At 47.9% G+C, this 14,786-nt stretch overlaps 1 protein-coding gene across 2 annotated transcripts in view; it reads left to right on the top strand.

Moving 5' to 3' along the window:
• The window catches only part of FHL1 (four and a half LIM domains 1), a 321,710-nt gene that overhangs the window by 241,759 nt on the left and 65,165 nt on the right, over nt 1-14,786 (top strand). The window contains exon 1 of one of the 2 annotated variants that reach the window (XM_086918669.1): nt 13,306-13,594. The exons of the other annotated variant lie outside the window; for it this stretch is intronic. Within the exon in view, the coding sequence (XP_086774795.1) occupies nt 13,492-13,594 (103 nt within the window). The 5' untranslated portion in view covers nt 13,306-13,491. Of the gene's footprint in view, nt 1-13,305; nt 13,595-14,786 lie in introns of those variants that run through there. 2 annotated transcript variants of the gene reach the window in all.

The following is a 14,786-nucleotide window of genomic DNA, read 5'->3' as shown; positions in this document are numbered from 1 at the left end:
AAGTGGGAAGCAATGCTTTTTTTTGGTTCCTATCTCACGCTGAATATTGTGGAGCAAATTTACAAGCCCCGTACGCCAGATTTGCGCAGTCGTTGCGTCACTTTTGTGATGCAGCGGTGGCGCAAATCCAGCTCCATGCTGCGGGCTATTTACAATGTGACGCATCTAGGGAGATGCGTCACGTTGTAAAGCCCTGCGCCACATGTGGGCGTTACTGCACAGGTGGGGGGGGGGGCGTTCCGGCGCAGGAACGCCTCCAAAAAGTGGCTGAGTGAAATCTACATGATTTCACTCAGTCACTTTTATGGCCATGCTGCATCAAAACCCTGTGCCTGCTTGAAGCAGGCGTAAGGATTTACGCAGCATATTAGGGATTGGGGCACCCGAGCCTTGCTGAAGCTGCGTCGCGCTAGAGACACAACTCTAGCAATGCGCGGTTTTTCCGCCAGGGTATGCGACACGCATCTGCCCATCCATGCTCCACGGTGAGCCGCATTGTAAATGCGGCTCATCAGTGGTGGCGCATGGGTGGGCAGATGCGTCGCAACTCTTCTGGCGCATCCCTGCTGATTAGCAGAAATGCGCCAGAAGTAGTAAATCTGCCCCTGTGTTCTTTCCATTTATCTTTGGAAACTCGCCTAACTGTTTATTTTGGACAACGTTCATTGAGTGGAGAGTTATTATCAGAATAGGGTGGTAACCTAAATGGAGTCTGCAGAGACCTCGTCGGTCAAGAAATGGGTCAGTCAAGGACCCTCAGTTGAAAGCAATTTAGGCCAACCCAAAAACTATATTTTAAAAATATTAATGCAATTTAAAAGCATAATGTATCTCTCTTTTGCTTGGAGCATATTGTATGTTTCGATTGTATTTAAACGCTCCAAAGAGACATATATTTAAACATGGTTTCGCAATTAGTGAAAACGTAGTCGGCCTGCATGTGATGAGCTCGAGATATTGACCTCCTTGACAGTCACAAACATGCATAGTTATGCCTCTCTCACCTGAACCTTTTCACATATCAAGGTGGAAGTCATATCAACAAACTAAAATGTACACTTAGAAGCAAGCTTAAAGTACGGTCACAGGTGATTGACAGTGAATACACTACAGGTAACCACACAGTCATGTGCCAGGGGCTCAGTGAAATGTTGAAATATGCACCTGCCTTCTTTTATGCCTTTCAGGCTTTACATCAGTTAATTGCCCGATTGTACCTCTGTAGAGACCCTCTTGTATCACTGCCTTTTTGTTCACACTTGTGAGCACCCCGGCCATTGCAGGAGTTTCAGTCTCGTCAGATTGGCAGGAGTGACCACTTGTGCCTTTGAAGACAAGTTCCCACACAGTGAGAAGGATACGGAGGTAGCATTACTGGGCAGGCTTCCTAAACTCCTAGCCTGCTTCTGGTCACCTCACTTCAAAGATGTGCACCTGCTGCTCCTTAAAAACCCTTTCCATGCGGTCTTAGTCGGCGCTTCTCGGCTAAGGAAACAATCTATTGGGTTTGCGCTATTAGTTTGGGCCCATTAGTAGCAAGTGTCCATGGTTTAATGTGTTTGGTAACCCTGTTTACTAATTCGCTCAATTAGTCTTTCTTAAGTTAGCAACGCACCCTAACGTGTACTGGGATTCTTCAGACAGGGACCGATCTCTCTTTTCACAAAACATTAATGATAAGTTGAGATAACTATACTACAAAGGCCATACAACACACACATTCTCTCTCTCTCTCTCTCTCTCTCTCTCTCTCTCTCGTTCTCTCTCTCTCTCTCTATTTCTTTTTCTCTCCCTCCCTTTCTCTCTCTCTCTCACTCTCTCTCTCTCTCTCTCTCTCCTCCTCCCCTTCAAGTGACAACCCCTCACTTGGGAAAGTTTTCACAGTTTATACATTGAACGTCTCAACAAGAATGTTTCTTTTACTTTATTCTAACGTTACATTTCGGTTTTTCCTCCAATTTTCATCCAGTATTGTACTATAATGCCATGTTATGCATTTGGATTCTTGTGGAGAGTATGAGAGCAGAGTGGCACATAACAAGTTTTAGCTAGCATTAAAATAATAAACACAAAGCATTGAGTCATGACCTTGGTCGGAGACGTGCAGAAGGTGATGGCTATTAAGGGGCTTGATACTCAGGTGTCAATGACTCATTCAATGCTCTTTTCTGCTAATTTTTCTGTGGTAAGAGCTTTGTATGGACATCAATTACGCGTTTTTTATTAGTGCGAGCCTGGCCCAGGGAACTACAGCCCTTTATAACGGACTTTGATTTTCAAGCACATGCATTTCCCCAGAACCATAGTTGAGCCAAGACAGGGATTCGAACGTGGCTTCCCATCTTCCAAAGTTAGCAGCTCCAACTGCTAGACCACATTCACAGCACATGCCGGACCAAGAATGTAGCACACACACTGCATGCTCTTTACAAGACAAATGGCTCAGTGGGGAAATGAAAGATCATGGTTATGAAGTACAGCCTAGATTTTTAGTAAGAGTGTCAGAAGGTCCTATCCCAGGGGCCCAGTTTATACGGCTTATGTCGTGCACTAAAGATTCAAGCGGTAACTACTACCAATTTCCGCGTCGCCTAATAAGGATACTACCCTGTTCACTCTCTGCTCTCACGCCCAATGCTTTCCTCTCCCCGGACAGACAGACCCCCCAACGTAGCTCCCCCCTCAACAATATGCCCCCCATCAACATCACCAGCTCTCCACCTCAGGTCTCCACCATCACCTCTGATACCAAGAACACATTGCCTCCCCCTCCACCCGTTCGCCTCCCTGACCTCCCCCCTGCTTATATTCTCCCCCCTCAATACTATGACCAATCGCAACTCACAATCCAAGACTCACAAACACCTCCCTACACCTTCACTCATAAGTAGGCAGCTTCCACATCATGACTCGTCACACTCTACACCCCTTGTCCAGCCCATCGGCCACATGAACTACTCTCTACCTACTGGTCAACTTGACAACACCACTAAGCCTCCCCCATCTCGTAGGGACCCGGTCCATCCCAAGCTCCTCCCCTGCAGCAATGGATCAACGTCTCTCCCTGCTTGAAAACCAACTATCTATCATAATGCAGGGCCTCAACGAAATCCTAACCAATCTCGCCACGCTCCGTAAACCATCCCAAGGTGCCCACTACTGCACCCCCACCGGCACCAACATCACTACCCAATGGCCCCCCAGAGCTTCCCACCCCAGTGGGATAACTACCCCCTCAGCAAACTATAAGAGTAACCAAAACCGTACAAGTAGATCCAGAATAGCTATGTCTCCGAGCAAAGCTGAAGAGCTCGCCTCCTTATACGACACCCCGTCTGCTGACAACCCTCATTCCAACATCCAAGTGATCACCGGATTAAGAGGAGACCACTTCCCCCCGAAACACCCTAGTCCTCCCACTGCCCTTATCAACATCCCCAGGGCCCCCCGGACGAAGAACCCTGAAAAAGAGGCTCTCACGGCCAACTGCATGCTCATAAACTGCAGATCAGCCATCAAACACGCCACCGAGCTAGCAGAATCCATTCTCACCCATGATATAGACATAGCCTTTATCACAGAGACCTGGCTAAATGACTACTCGACCCCTATCTTGGACAGTCCTGCACCACCAGGCTTTTCTATCATCAACAAAGATCGTAGAGACCAAAGAGGCGGTGGGTTAGCAATCATTCACAACAACACTGTGTCCCTGACGTAAATTGACACCTTTAACTACAACTCCTTTGAATGCCTTTCTGCCATCCTTAAAACTAGTGACAACAAGGCACTCCTTTGTCATCTACTTTCCCATGCGACAGGCAACTCCTCCTCATTCACAGAAGACCTTTCGGATCTGATTGCCCATTGCTCTCTCCGAGATGCCAATAACCTAATTTTGGGAGACATGAACCTACATTGGAACGATAAAAACAGCTCATTAGCCCAGAATCTGAATGAGCTACTTCACAATAACAACCTTACCCAGCACTGCTCTGAGGAAACCCACACCAAAGGAGCGATCCTTGATGCCATTATCGCCCAACGTGACACCATCAAATTCGATCACACCCTACCTGTTGACTGGTCCGACCACCACCTAATCCTATTCCACATCTCCCAACCAATCACTTATCAACCTCCCAACCAAGACCCCCCCTCAGATATCAACACAGAAATGAGACAACTGAGAGCCACAGCACGTCTATGGAGGACCAACCCCTCCACAAGCCTCCTTGAACAACTCAAAGCAACCCGAAGGAACTACAAAAAACACATCCACAAAGAAAAAAAACTTTCTTCTGCACCGCCCTGGACAACGCAAAGAACAGGCCAAAGGAACTATTTAACATCATCAGGCTACAAACATCCCAGCCCTCCACTTCCTTAGGTCAGACCTCTAAAGTCCTGTGCGCCAACTTCGCCAACTTCTTCGATGACAAAATCACCAAGATTGAGCTCTCACTCTATAACATCCCTTTATTCTCTGGCTCAATTCCAATCCCTAAAAGTGGAGCTGACACACGCAAACAACCTGTGAAAGCCTGGAAAGCCTTCACCCCCACAACCGAAGCAGAGATTATTAAACTAATCGACTCCTCCAAGCCCGCCTCTCATGCTCTTGATCCTATACCCACCCAACTGACTAAAAAGCTGAAGCTCAGCTTGGCTCCATTCTTGTGTAAGATCATAAATAGCTCCTTGAGATCTGGCGACATACCTGACTGTCTCAAAGTCGGCCATGTCACGCCACTTCTGAAAAAAACAGGCCTAGACCCTAATGACCTGAACAACTTTAGACTTGTCTCCAACCTCCCCCTCCTTTCTAAAATCCTCAAAGTGTGTGCTCGTACAACTGACTCAACACATGGACAACATCAACCTTCTTGATCCCCACCAATCGGGCTTCAGAAAAGGCTACAGCACTGAGACCACTATCCTCAACATCATGGACGACATTCGCAAATCTCTGGATAGCGATCAATGCTGCTTTCTCATCCTCCTGGAATTATCAGCAGCCTTTGACACAGTAGATCACATGCTACTCATCAAGGCGCTCCAAGACAGAGTGGGTGCTGATGAAAAGGTCCTACACTGGTTCTCCTCCTTCGTTCACAACTTCTCCCAAAGGATAAAAATCAAAGGTTACACATCTGACCTACACCCCGTTAACAGAGGCGTCCCCCAAGGATCAGTGCTCTCCCCCTAACTATTCAATATATATATGGAACCCCTCCCTTCTTAAAAAAGCCAACATCCCCTTCCACCTCTATGCAGACGATACCCAGATCAATCTGGAAACTTCTGGTCTTTGGAGGTCTTTGTCCTTGACGTTAATGACAGAGAGCTCCGGAGCTTTCAGCGAGACAAACCAGTGAAGTCATGCTGCTTTCTCAAGTCGACTGCACCAGCTTGACTCTCAACATTGAGCCGGTCTTCTTCCGGAGCATTTTACCAAACCTTTTTCAAAAAGTTCCCAAACTTTCTGAACTTTTTCTGAGTGGTTTCCTTTGTGCTGAAAATTGTCCAGCCGCAACAGCCAAGGGCTCATAAGTTGTAACTAGTCAGCTAGAGTAGTCCTTTTTTGGATGTTGCTTATGGCTTCTTCCAGCACTTTTCTAACTGATGCTGTCCAGAGAGCCCACTCCTTTTCCTTGAATCAGGCACAGTCCTTTTGTGGAGCCTTGAGCGTACAGCAGGCGCAGTCCTTCTGAGAGCAAGCCTTCTGTAATGCAGTCCAAGGGTCCGGCAGGGCAGTCCTTCTTCTCCAGAAGTTTCAGTCTGGGATCTATGGGGCTCCTGCAGATCGCAAATATGTATTCTCCATTCTGGGCTAGCAAGAGGGTGGCCTCCCCAACCAATAGGGTTCAAGTTGCCACCTTGGGCTATGATCATGTCCTGTAAAGTGTGGCATATTTTTGACCCAGAATGCACTGTTCTCCAAAAATCAAATTGGAGAAATTCTCTCCTTGAAGTGTGTGTCTGGCAACTTCAACCCACAGATCTGGCTACCAATTCACTACACTCCCCTTCCAGCCCTTCTCCTAATCTAATTAGGAGGGGTCCATCTGGCTGATGATTAAGGACTTGGGGGCCGACCTGGGTCCTGTGACATCTGTTCTCCTGACTTTAAAGTCCAGCTTATCTCCTCAGCCCCCTTCCTTTACCTAGCTTCTCCAGGAAGCAAATCTCCTCCCGTCAAATGGCTGCACTGTTTCAGGCCCATGCCTCTTCATACTTACTCAGGGAGCAGCTTGGATCAGGTTCTCAATGGCTGGCCAATCAGAAGAGGCTGCTACAGGAGTATTTTAGGTAACTTCAGGATAGAAAGTCCTTAAACTGCTATCCTTTAGTACTTATCATAAATCTGACTTTGGCAAGTTGTTAGATTTATTGTAACGATTATGTTAATACTTTGAATTATATTGCTAGCTAGCTCCAATCAAGAGTTAGACTTTATTAAAATTTAATAAAGGCCTCCTAGGTTAGCCTATGAGGCTAGCAGCGCTACAATGGGGAAAATGACTTTGGCTGTTTTTCCTTATCAGGTCATATAAGCATATTTTATAATGTCTCTGCTTTTTATAACAATGCACCCTACCCTTGGGGCACCTATGGCAGACCTTAAGGGTGACTTATACGTAATAAAAGGAAGAATTGAACTTAGGAAGTACTTTTAATTCCAAAGTCGAATTTGGGTATAGTTTTATTTTACAGCCAGCCAGCAAGGCAGGTCCGGCTTTAAAATGACATTAGACACCACAGCAGTGCACACCTAAGTGCAATAAGTCCACTTGGGTCTCTAAACCTACATGCCCTACCATATACTAGGGACTTACAGGTAGGTTGCAGTGGCCAATTAGAATTATACAAATTACCATATACCTTTTAATGACAGAGCACTGGCCCTGGTAAGCAGAGCCCAGAGAACTTTCAGAGTCAGTAACAACCAGTATCGGTCAAAAAATTGGGGAGATCAGGACAAAAAGGATGACTTTCCTTACAAATGGGTTATGTCCTTCTGCCTGTTTCCCACAAATGTTTTAATCCCTGTGCAGCTGGTGCGACATTGCTTTCCAGGCTGTTTTCCTAAACATGACCTCCTGACAGCGAACTGTACCATCAGGATACTAAAATCCAAAAATGAAAATAAGACGTTTTATTTTTTATTGTTGAAACTCATCCCGTTTTCCTTTAAGGAAAACGGATTACAGCTCAACAACAACAAAAGCGTTATCTAAAGGCAATCATAGACATGGTGGTCTGCTGACGTCATCAGGCCACCATCTCTGTGATGGCTGCAATTCCTAATGGGTCGCAAACTACAACCTACCTCATTAATATTCATAAGGTAGGTCGATTTACCACTAGGAATTGCAAGAATGAAACATAAAGTTTCATACATAAGGATTTCCAAATAGCAATTCTGATAAAATAGCTAATTGGAAATGGCAATTCCTCTTCTTTGTACATATGACCCACAGTGAATTTTTTTGAGGACAGAGGCCGCATTTCATGAAACTGATGAGTTAGGTGTAGGGAAGAAATCAGACACCAATCCACAAGAGACAGATCTGTATGGAATTCAGGGGCATATATACAAGATCTCAACTTCACTGTAGCATCAATATTTTGACATTATATCGGCTTTTTTTTAGCGCTGTATGTACAAGTTTCCGCTAACTGCAGTTAGCAGCAATTTTCCGGCGTAAACCTGAATTTTTAAGATCGCCACTTCTGTTAGCAGGACTTAACCAAAATGAGATGCAAAGTGGGTGTTCCAGTGCAAAAACTGCCACTAACCCCACTTTGCGATATTTACAATGAAATTCCCATACCGCGATAACCCCCCAAAACTGCAGCTAAGTCCAGTTAGAGGCCGTTTTTAAGACCAGAAAATAGCTGGTCTCACAATTGGTGCAAACACTTGAGGCCTCATTTCAGAGGTTTTGGTGCTGGACAGCGCTGCAAGGAATGTTTCTGCGTTGGCCTGTGACAAAACAAAAGGACAGGAATGTGCACTATCAATAAGATAGGGCGCTTTCCTGGGCCTCATTCATGAAAAGTGTTTCATCGTTGCGACAAAACAACATTGCAACACTTTTCACTGCGCCTTCCTTGTGACACCATGGATGTACCGTATTCAAGGTGGGGCGCTCTGTGTCACAATCAATGACAGATACGTCTGGAATACTGAAGTATCTGGCAGCGCTAAAGTCACGTATTGCTACAGTTATGTTGCAAGCATGACGCAACTCCAAAAATGCATGGGGCCAGCCTATCCCTATAGCACTGCCTCACCCTTATTCCTTCCATGAGACAGGCATAAGGTTTTGAAGCAGTTGTGTCCTAGAATTGTCACAGTGAAATCTGTGAGACTTCACTGTGCCAATCCCACAAGGCTTTGTTGTGTGGGAACTCCCACCCTTCATACTTCATACCATAAGCAGGTATATTGTGGAACATGGCTTCCAAGGTCACGCATATGCCTAGATGCATCACTTTGTAATACGAAATGACTGGGTCCCTGGTGCTGGGCGCAGTACAGGGGTGGACAGATGCAGACAGGTTTGCCTTTGGCTTGCCTGCGGCGCACCAGTGGCACGCCCGCTGTGCATGGCCGCACATCGTCTGCCATTAGGTAGTGCTGCAGGGGGAGTGAACAGCTGGGAGGCGGTAAATGCAGGAAAGGAAATTGGAGGGGGAGGGGACACAGGGGATCGCAGCGGCAACAAGGGAGAGGATAGGAGAAAAGGAACTGTGGAAAAGCACAGGAAAAACAAAGCCAAACAAAGCCAAGATAAAAAAAAGACAAAGGTAGAAAAGCAACGGAGAAGAGTAGAAGGATGAACAGGAACAGCCGAAAGACAGACAGGAGGGCAGTCAAGCTGCAGAGCAATGACACTCTACCTCTGGACCACCAGGCATGAGGCGCAGGCACGAGACTGCAGGTGGAGGAGGGACTCGAACACCTGAACTCTGGGTCAGAGGAACCAGCAGCAGCCGCTGGGGACAGCAGCAACCAGATGCCGCAGTGCTGTGGGAAGAGGAAGTCCACTAAGAGTTAGTCCCCGTACACCCAAAAGCAAACCAACAGGGGGCAAGGAAAGGAAGCACCACCCGTTGCCTCTTCCGATCTAACAGTGGTGACCAGATTCCGTGTTCCCCAGTGAGTAACGGCGGATCAAGCTGCATACCCAAGGGCCTGGGCCAGAAGTGGCCCTGTGCCCCTGGCACCCACTGCCACCAATGGCTGTTCTCAGCGACTTGAGCCAGTTAGTGGAGTCCCCCACCAGTCTTGTTCAGTGCCCTCTGTGATGTAGGTAAGCCGCAGCACTGGGATTGCTCAGGACATGGTGTACGTCACCCACAGGCGCTAGGCCTGGGCCCAACTTGCTCCCGGCATCCTCAGCTAGGCATCCCACCTTCTTATCGCCTGGACATTGACACCGGGGCTCAATGCGCTGCACTCTCTCCAAATCTCTGACTCAGACAGCAGGAGCCTCAGCCAGGTGAGATTTCACAAACCTGGATACAGCAGTCGCCGCCAAGTGAACTGGGGAACCTCCCAATGTAGGTGATGCAAAAGGACCCTCTTACACGTGAAGTTGCAGTGCTCCAGTAACACAAGTTTGGCACAGCTCAGGTGCCTCACCCTCCACAGCGCCCGGCTTGCGCAACATCCTCCGGCCTGTGATTCAGAGAGGCACAGCCCGCCATTGGTAATCTCCTCTGTGCACCCTGGTTTCGTGGTGGCGCCTGGTATGAGATGTAGACCTCTCTATGTACATGCGAAGGAGCACCTCTACCATTCACAGCTCCCAGGTGTACCAGGCGGTGTTCTCACACAGGTCAGTAACGTTTCTCCATGCGACCTGCCAGACTTCACCACCAGGTAAGGGCGATCGCCGACACCTTAATGTCTATTGCCATGGCACATTAAATCCACAACACCTCTGGGTCACAGACGCAGGCCCAACGAGGCTTCCAGGCCCCGGGGACTGTCCCCGCTTTCAAGGTTTTGGCTGCCATGGTGTTGCAAAGAGGGCGCTATGAAAAGTGATGCATCACTTGTTTTTCCCAGCGACGCGCCTCGTTTCATAACTGTATCCCTGAATCTGCATTTATTCTTCCTCTGGTGGGACTCTGGCTGGTCATACTGGCTGTTGAAGGTTTGGCCGGTCATACTGGCTGTTGAAGGTTTGAGGGGTTGTTCACCTGTACTGCACTTTGCCTTGGCTGATCCATTCTGCATTCCATTGTTTTAGTTCCTATTTTTCATTGGAGGTGAACTTATAGGCTATTATAGGCTATTATTGCCTCTTAGAAGCAAAAACAAAAAGGCACGTTGGGATGACTAACGTGAGTTTTTTTGCCGCTAATGGGCCTTTCATCACTTTTCTCTCACTAACATAAAAAATGTTAGCGCCTTGATGCTAGTGTTAGTGGCAGTTTCACGTGACTAGCTGTTACTATCTCCATATAGCGACGTATTGTAAATACATCACTAATAGGGCAATAGTTTTTGGTGCTAGGCCGTGTTAAGAAAACTGCGCTAACTAACGTTAACGCGACTTAGTGTCAGTTCTTGTACATATACCTCTCAGGCTTTTTTAGTTTTGTTACATTGAGAAGATAACATTTCCATGATGGTTTGAGAGAGCGACCTACAGACATGAGAGGGGACTCTGATATTGCATGAGAAGCCATATTACTGTTTGAAATAAAAGTATATGTGATTGGTGTCTGACTGCTAGTCAATCATTTGTTCTAGGAGAAATCTCGGAAATACACTTATGCCCGCTCCACTATACATGACAATATACCAGTCGTGCAGTAAAAGTCACCATTAGTGGCCTGGTGGTTGCGAAGGATTTGCAGGGCTTGGCTTGGAGTGGTATAGTGCCAATATCGGCAACATTTATCCTTTCCCATACAACAACATACATAAATAAATCACACAACACCTTCTTAGTGGAGAAATTTGCTGCAGGTTTATTTGCATAATCAATATGCCAACATGGTGGGTTATCTTACGGGCGATCCCAGGGCAGGCCCGCCCCTTTGCCTCCTGCCCGCCTGATGAGCCAAATTGCACCATGGCTGTCGCCAAACGGTGATTACCAATCATTGGGTGGGGTCACCCCTCCCATCAGTGGACTGTCAGGCCACTCCCTTGCTCACGCCCCCCAGAGGTGGGCGGAGCATTCCAGGCAGCCCCTGGTTGCTCAGGCCCACAACCGCCCGTAGGACTAACGGGGCGCCGTAGTTCTTCCAGGGGACACGCTAAGACATCCCTGGGTATCTTTGGCTTAGCACCCTTGTTGTGCTGCTGTAGTATAGTACCCTTCTGTACCTTGCAGACTCTGGATCGCCCTGTAACTCTTCCTGCAACACAAAACAATAAGTTTGATTTTCCCCTTCCCCGTACCCCTTTTTTGACCGTCCGTAGGGTAAGTGGTAGGGCGGGAAACAGCGCGACGGGCAGCGGTCAAGACACTGCCCAGTGGGAGGGGTAAAGGTTTTGTACACCTGTCCCCCTCCCACGACCGGAAGTGACGCGGCCGACAGACCCTTTGGGTCTCTCGCCCAGGGTGCCTGGGACGCCAACTTCTGTGCCTTCCTGTGACACTAAGGCGGCCGCCCTGTTGGAGGGTCCCCTATGGGGCCCCCCGGGCAGCCTTGGCATAGTGTCAATATCGGCAACATTCATCCGTTCTCATACAACAACATACATTAATAAACCACACAACACCTTCTTAGTGGAGAAATTTGCTGCAGGTTTATTTGCATAACCAATATGCCAACATGGTGAGTTATCTTACGGGCGATCCCAGGGCAGGCCCGCCCCTATGCTGCCTGCCCGCCTGATGAGCCAAATTGCACTGTGGCCGTCGCCAAACGGTGATTACCAATCATTGGGAGGGGCCACCCCTCCCATCAGTGGCCCGCCAGTCCACTCCCTTGCTCACGCCCCCCAGAGGTGGGCGGAGAATTCCAGGCAGCCCCCGGTTGCTCAGGCCCATGTAACGGGGCGCCGTAGTTCTTCCAGGGGACACGCTAAGACATTCCTGGGTATCTTTGGCTTAGCACCCTTGTTGTGCTGCTGCAGTATAGTACCCTGCTTTACCTTGCAGACTCTGGACCGCCCTGTAACTCCTCCACAGCTCTGGGGGTGGCCACCGTCTCAACCAGGGCCTCCCATCAAAGCCGAAATTCCTATCTACATCTTGTTGTTCCCAAGGCCTCCCCAAGGTCCAGCAAAAATAAGTCTATGCCTACCCCTAAGAGGTGAACTCCATCCGCCCCCAGCATCCAGTAGAATTGCCATTAAGTAAACCATGTCTGATAAAGCCAAATCCCCTTTGCTCCGTGAATTTACGCATGGCGCTGTTCACTCTTCTACGCGAGATCTCCATGGCATCTTTCCCGATCGTACCCCATGCCAAACTGAGCAAGGTAAAATTTCCGACCACCACAGTTCACATGCCCCCAGCTGAATACTCAACTGACACATGGTGTCCCTCATTACCTGTAGCAGTCCTCTCCTCCCCATGTAGTCAGGTCATTCCCTCCCAGGTGTATGACCAGAATATGAGGTGGAACGATCCCCCTCCCAAGTCTCTGCTGTAGCTTCCTCGTCAGCTCGTTCCAGCACATACCCGGGTAACCTAGCCACGCTATCTCGGTGACAGAGAACCCATGCCGCCACTCTCTGATCTCTGCTCACCGTGCCACTCTAACGATGCTTGAATGGCCCATTACCAGAATGCAGGACTCTGATATTGCATGAGAAGCCATATTACTGTTTGAAGTAAAAGTAGATGTGATTGGTGTATGACTGCTAGTGCAATCATTTGTTCTAGGAGAAATCTCTGAAATACACTTATGCCCGCTCCACTGTACATGACAATATACCAGTCGTGCAGTAAAAGTCGCCATTAGTGGCCCGGTGTGTGCGAAGGATTTGCAGGGCGTGGCTTGGAGTGCATAGCATGGGTGTGGCAGTGCTTTTCAAACGGTGCAAGGTGCCTTTGTGGGTTGAAAGGGACTAAATCAACACAAGCAAGCAAGCGATGCCAGGTAAACCTGATGACACTATAAACAGACACATTTTCAGTATATTTTTCTAAAGAAGCGCCCTGGGAAAACATGTGTGTCCTCCCCGCTCTTCCACCCGGCTCGTGCGTGTGATGTGAATGGGACCAGGGACTCCAGAGGTCCCTCTGCCCTGCCTCGTTGTGAGTCACGCATCGCAGGATGGATGCGCCACCGGGGCGTGGGCGCCTGGACCGGCTCTGGACTAATTCTGCCGTTGAAGTAGTGGAAAGGGCATGTCCGCGCCGGGCCCGGGGTAGCCTGCTGGTCCCATTCTTCCTCGTCTGGATCTCCAAACATGGCCTGGCTCTCCAAGAGGGATTACAGGAGTGATCCCGGGGGAGGGAGGGGTGCGGATGGCCGCCTCTATCTCTCTATTTATAACTCACGTAAATGTGTGTGACCCGAGGCTGCCTGTTATTGTCAGCGGACAGAGGGTGGACCGGCTGCGCGTGCCTTCGCTCCTCACCAGCCATGGCTTACCAGAGACATACAGGTAACTTATTACCAAATAAAATTCTTTTTTATTAACATTATGCAGGTTGCCTTTAAAAAAAGTTTTCTGTTTTGAGTACAGCGCTACAACTAATACGAATTGTTCATGTGAAGATATGCAGACAATTTACTAGATGTGGAAGCTTATGGTACTCACATTCAAGACATACTTCTAGCAAGCTTGAAAAATATCTGTCACTTTTTGAGGCATTTGTTAAGAAGTGCTTGCACTGCGCAGTGTTTTATGGACATTCATTCTTGTCTCTGAATAAGACAATCATGTGATACTGGAAGAAACCCCTAACATGAGAGCTGAGTTTGTCAGTCCAGCAAGCCTTTACATGGAAATATAAGAAAAACATATTCTTTTGTGTATTTGAGGAGACTTTTTTGAATCGATTAAAAGTATGTGATAGAATCAACATGATGCTTTTGATTTTTCTTAAATCAATTGTAGTTGTTAGCAACCTGGGCCAGATTAACTGCTGCAAAAAAATCTTTGCACCCATTGGTGAGTGCAAATATATATGAAACGCTTGGTTAAAACAAATGTTGGTGCAAAATGGCACTGCACATATGCTAAGTGTATGTCATCTGGTGCTATCCTAACCGGAGTGAGGGAGTATTTTACATGTTACATGATGCAGAGTGGGGACTGCCACTTGGATCGATTTGAAAATAAACCATATTTCATAGTGGCCTGCTTTGTAACTAGCTCGTCCTTCAGAGATCGTCTCCTTGGAAGGGGAGAAGGTGTAACTTTAATTCATCAATGGGTCCTGTGGAGATCTACCTCTAGGCATTCAACAAACATAAGACCTTGGCCCCGCCTTTGCTAGCTTTACATTGACTGCACGATGTCTGTACAGAATGCCATTTTGGACGATAGCAGTTTCTTTAATACCGCTCAGGAGGACCACTGCTTGATAGTACTCTGGTTGTGAGGAGCAGCACTACTGCAGGCACAATGCCACTGTCAATCAATCATTCAATCAATCAATCAATGACATTTATAGAGCGCACTACTTACCCGTTGGGTCTCAAGGCACAGAAGCAGCGCGGGCAGCCACACCCAGAGTGGCAGGACCACATCTGTGCGCGACGCGCTGAGCATGTCAGGGCTGTGCTTAATACCAGCAGTATGATGCAAGCAAAGGGAGATAAGATGCTACCAAGACAGCACCTCTGATGAG

Source organism: Lissotriton vulgaris, chromosome 4_1, assembly GCF_964263255.1.
Source record: "Lissotriton vulgaris chromosome 4_1, aLisVul1.2, whole genome shotgun sequence".
NCBI lineage: Eukaryota > Metazoa > Chordata > Amphibia > Caudata > Salamandridae > Lissotriton > Lissotriton vulgaris.
Note: the sequence above shows the minus strand (reverse complement) of the source record. Positions and strands in the feature narration are given on the sequence as shown.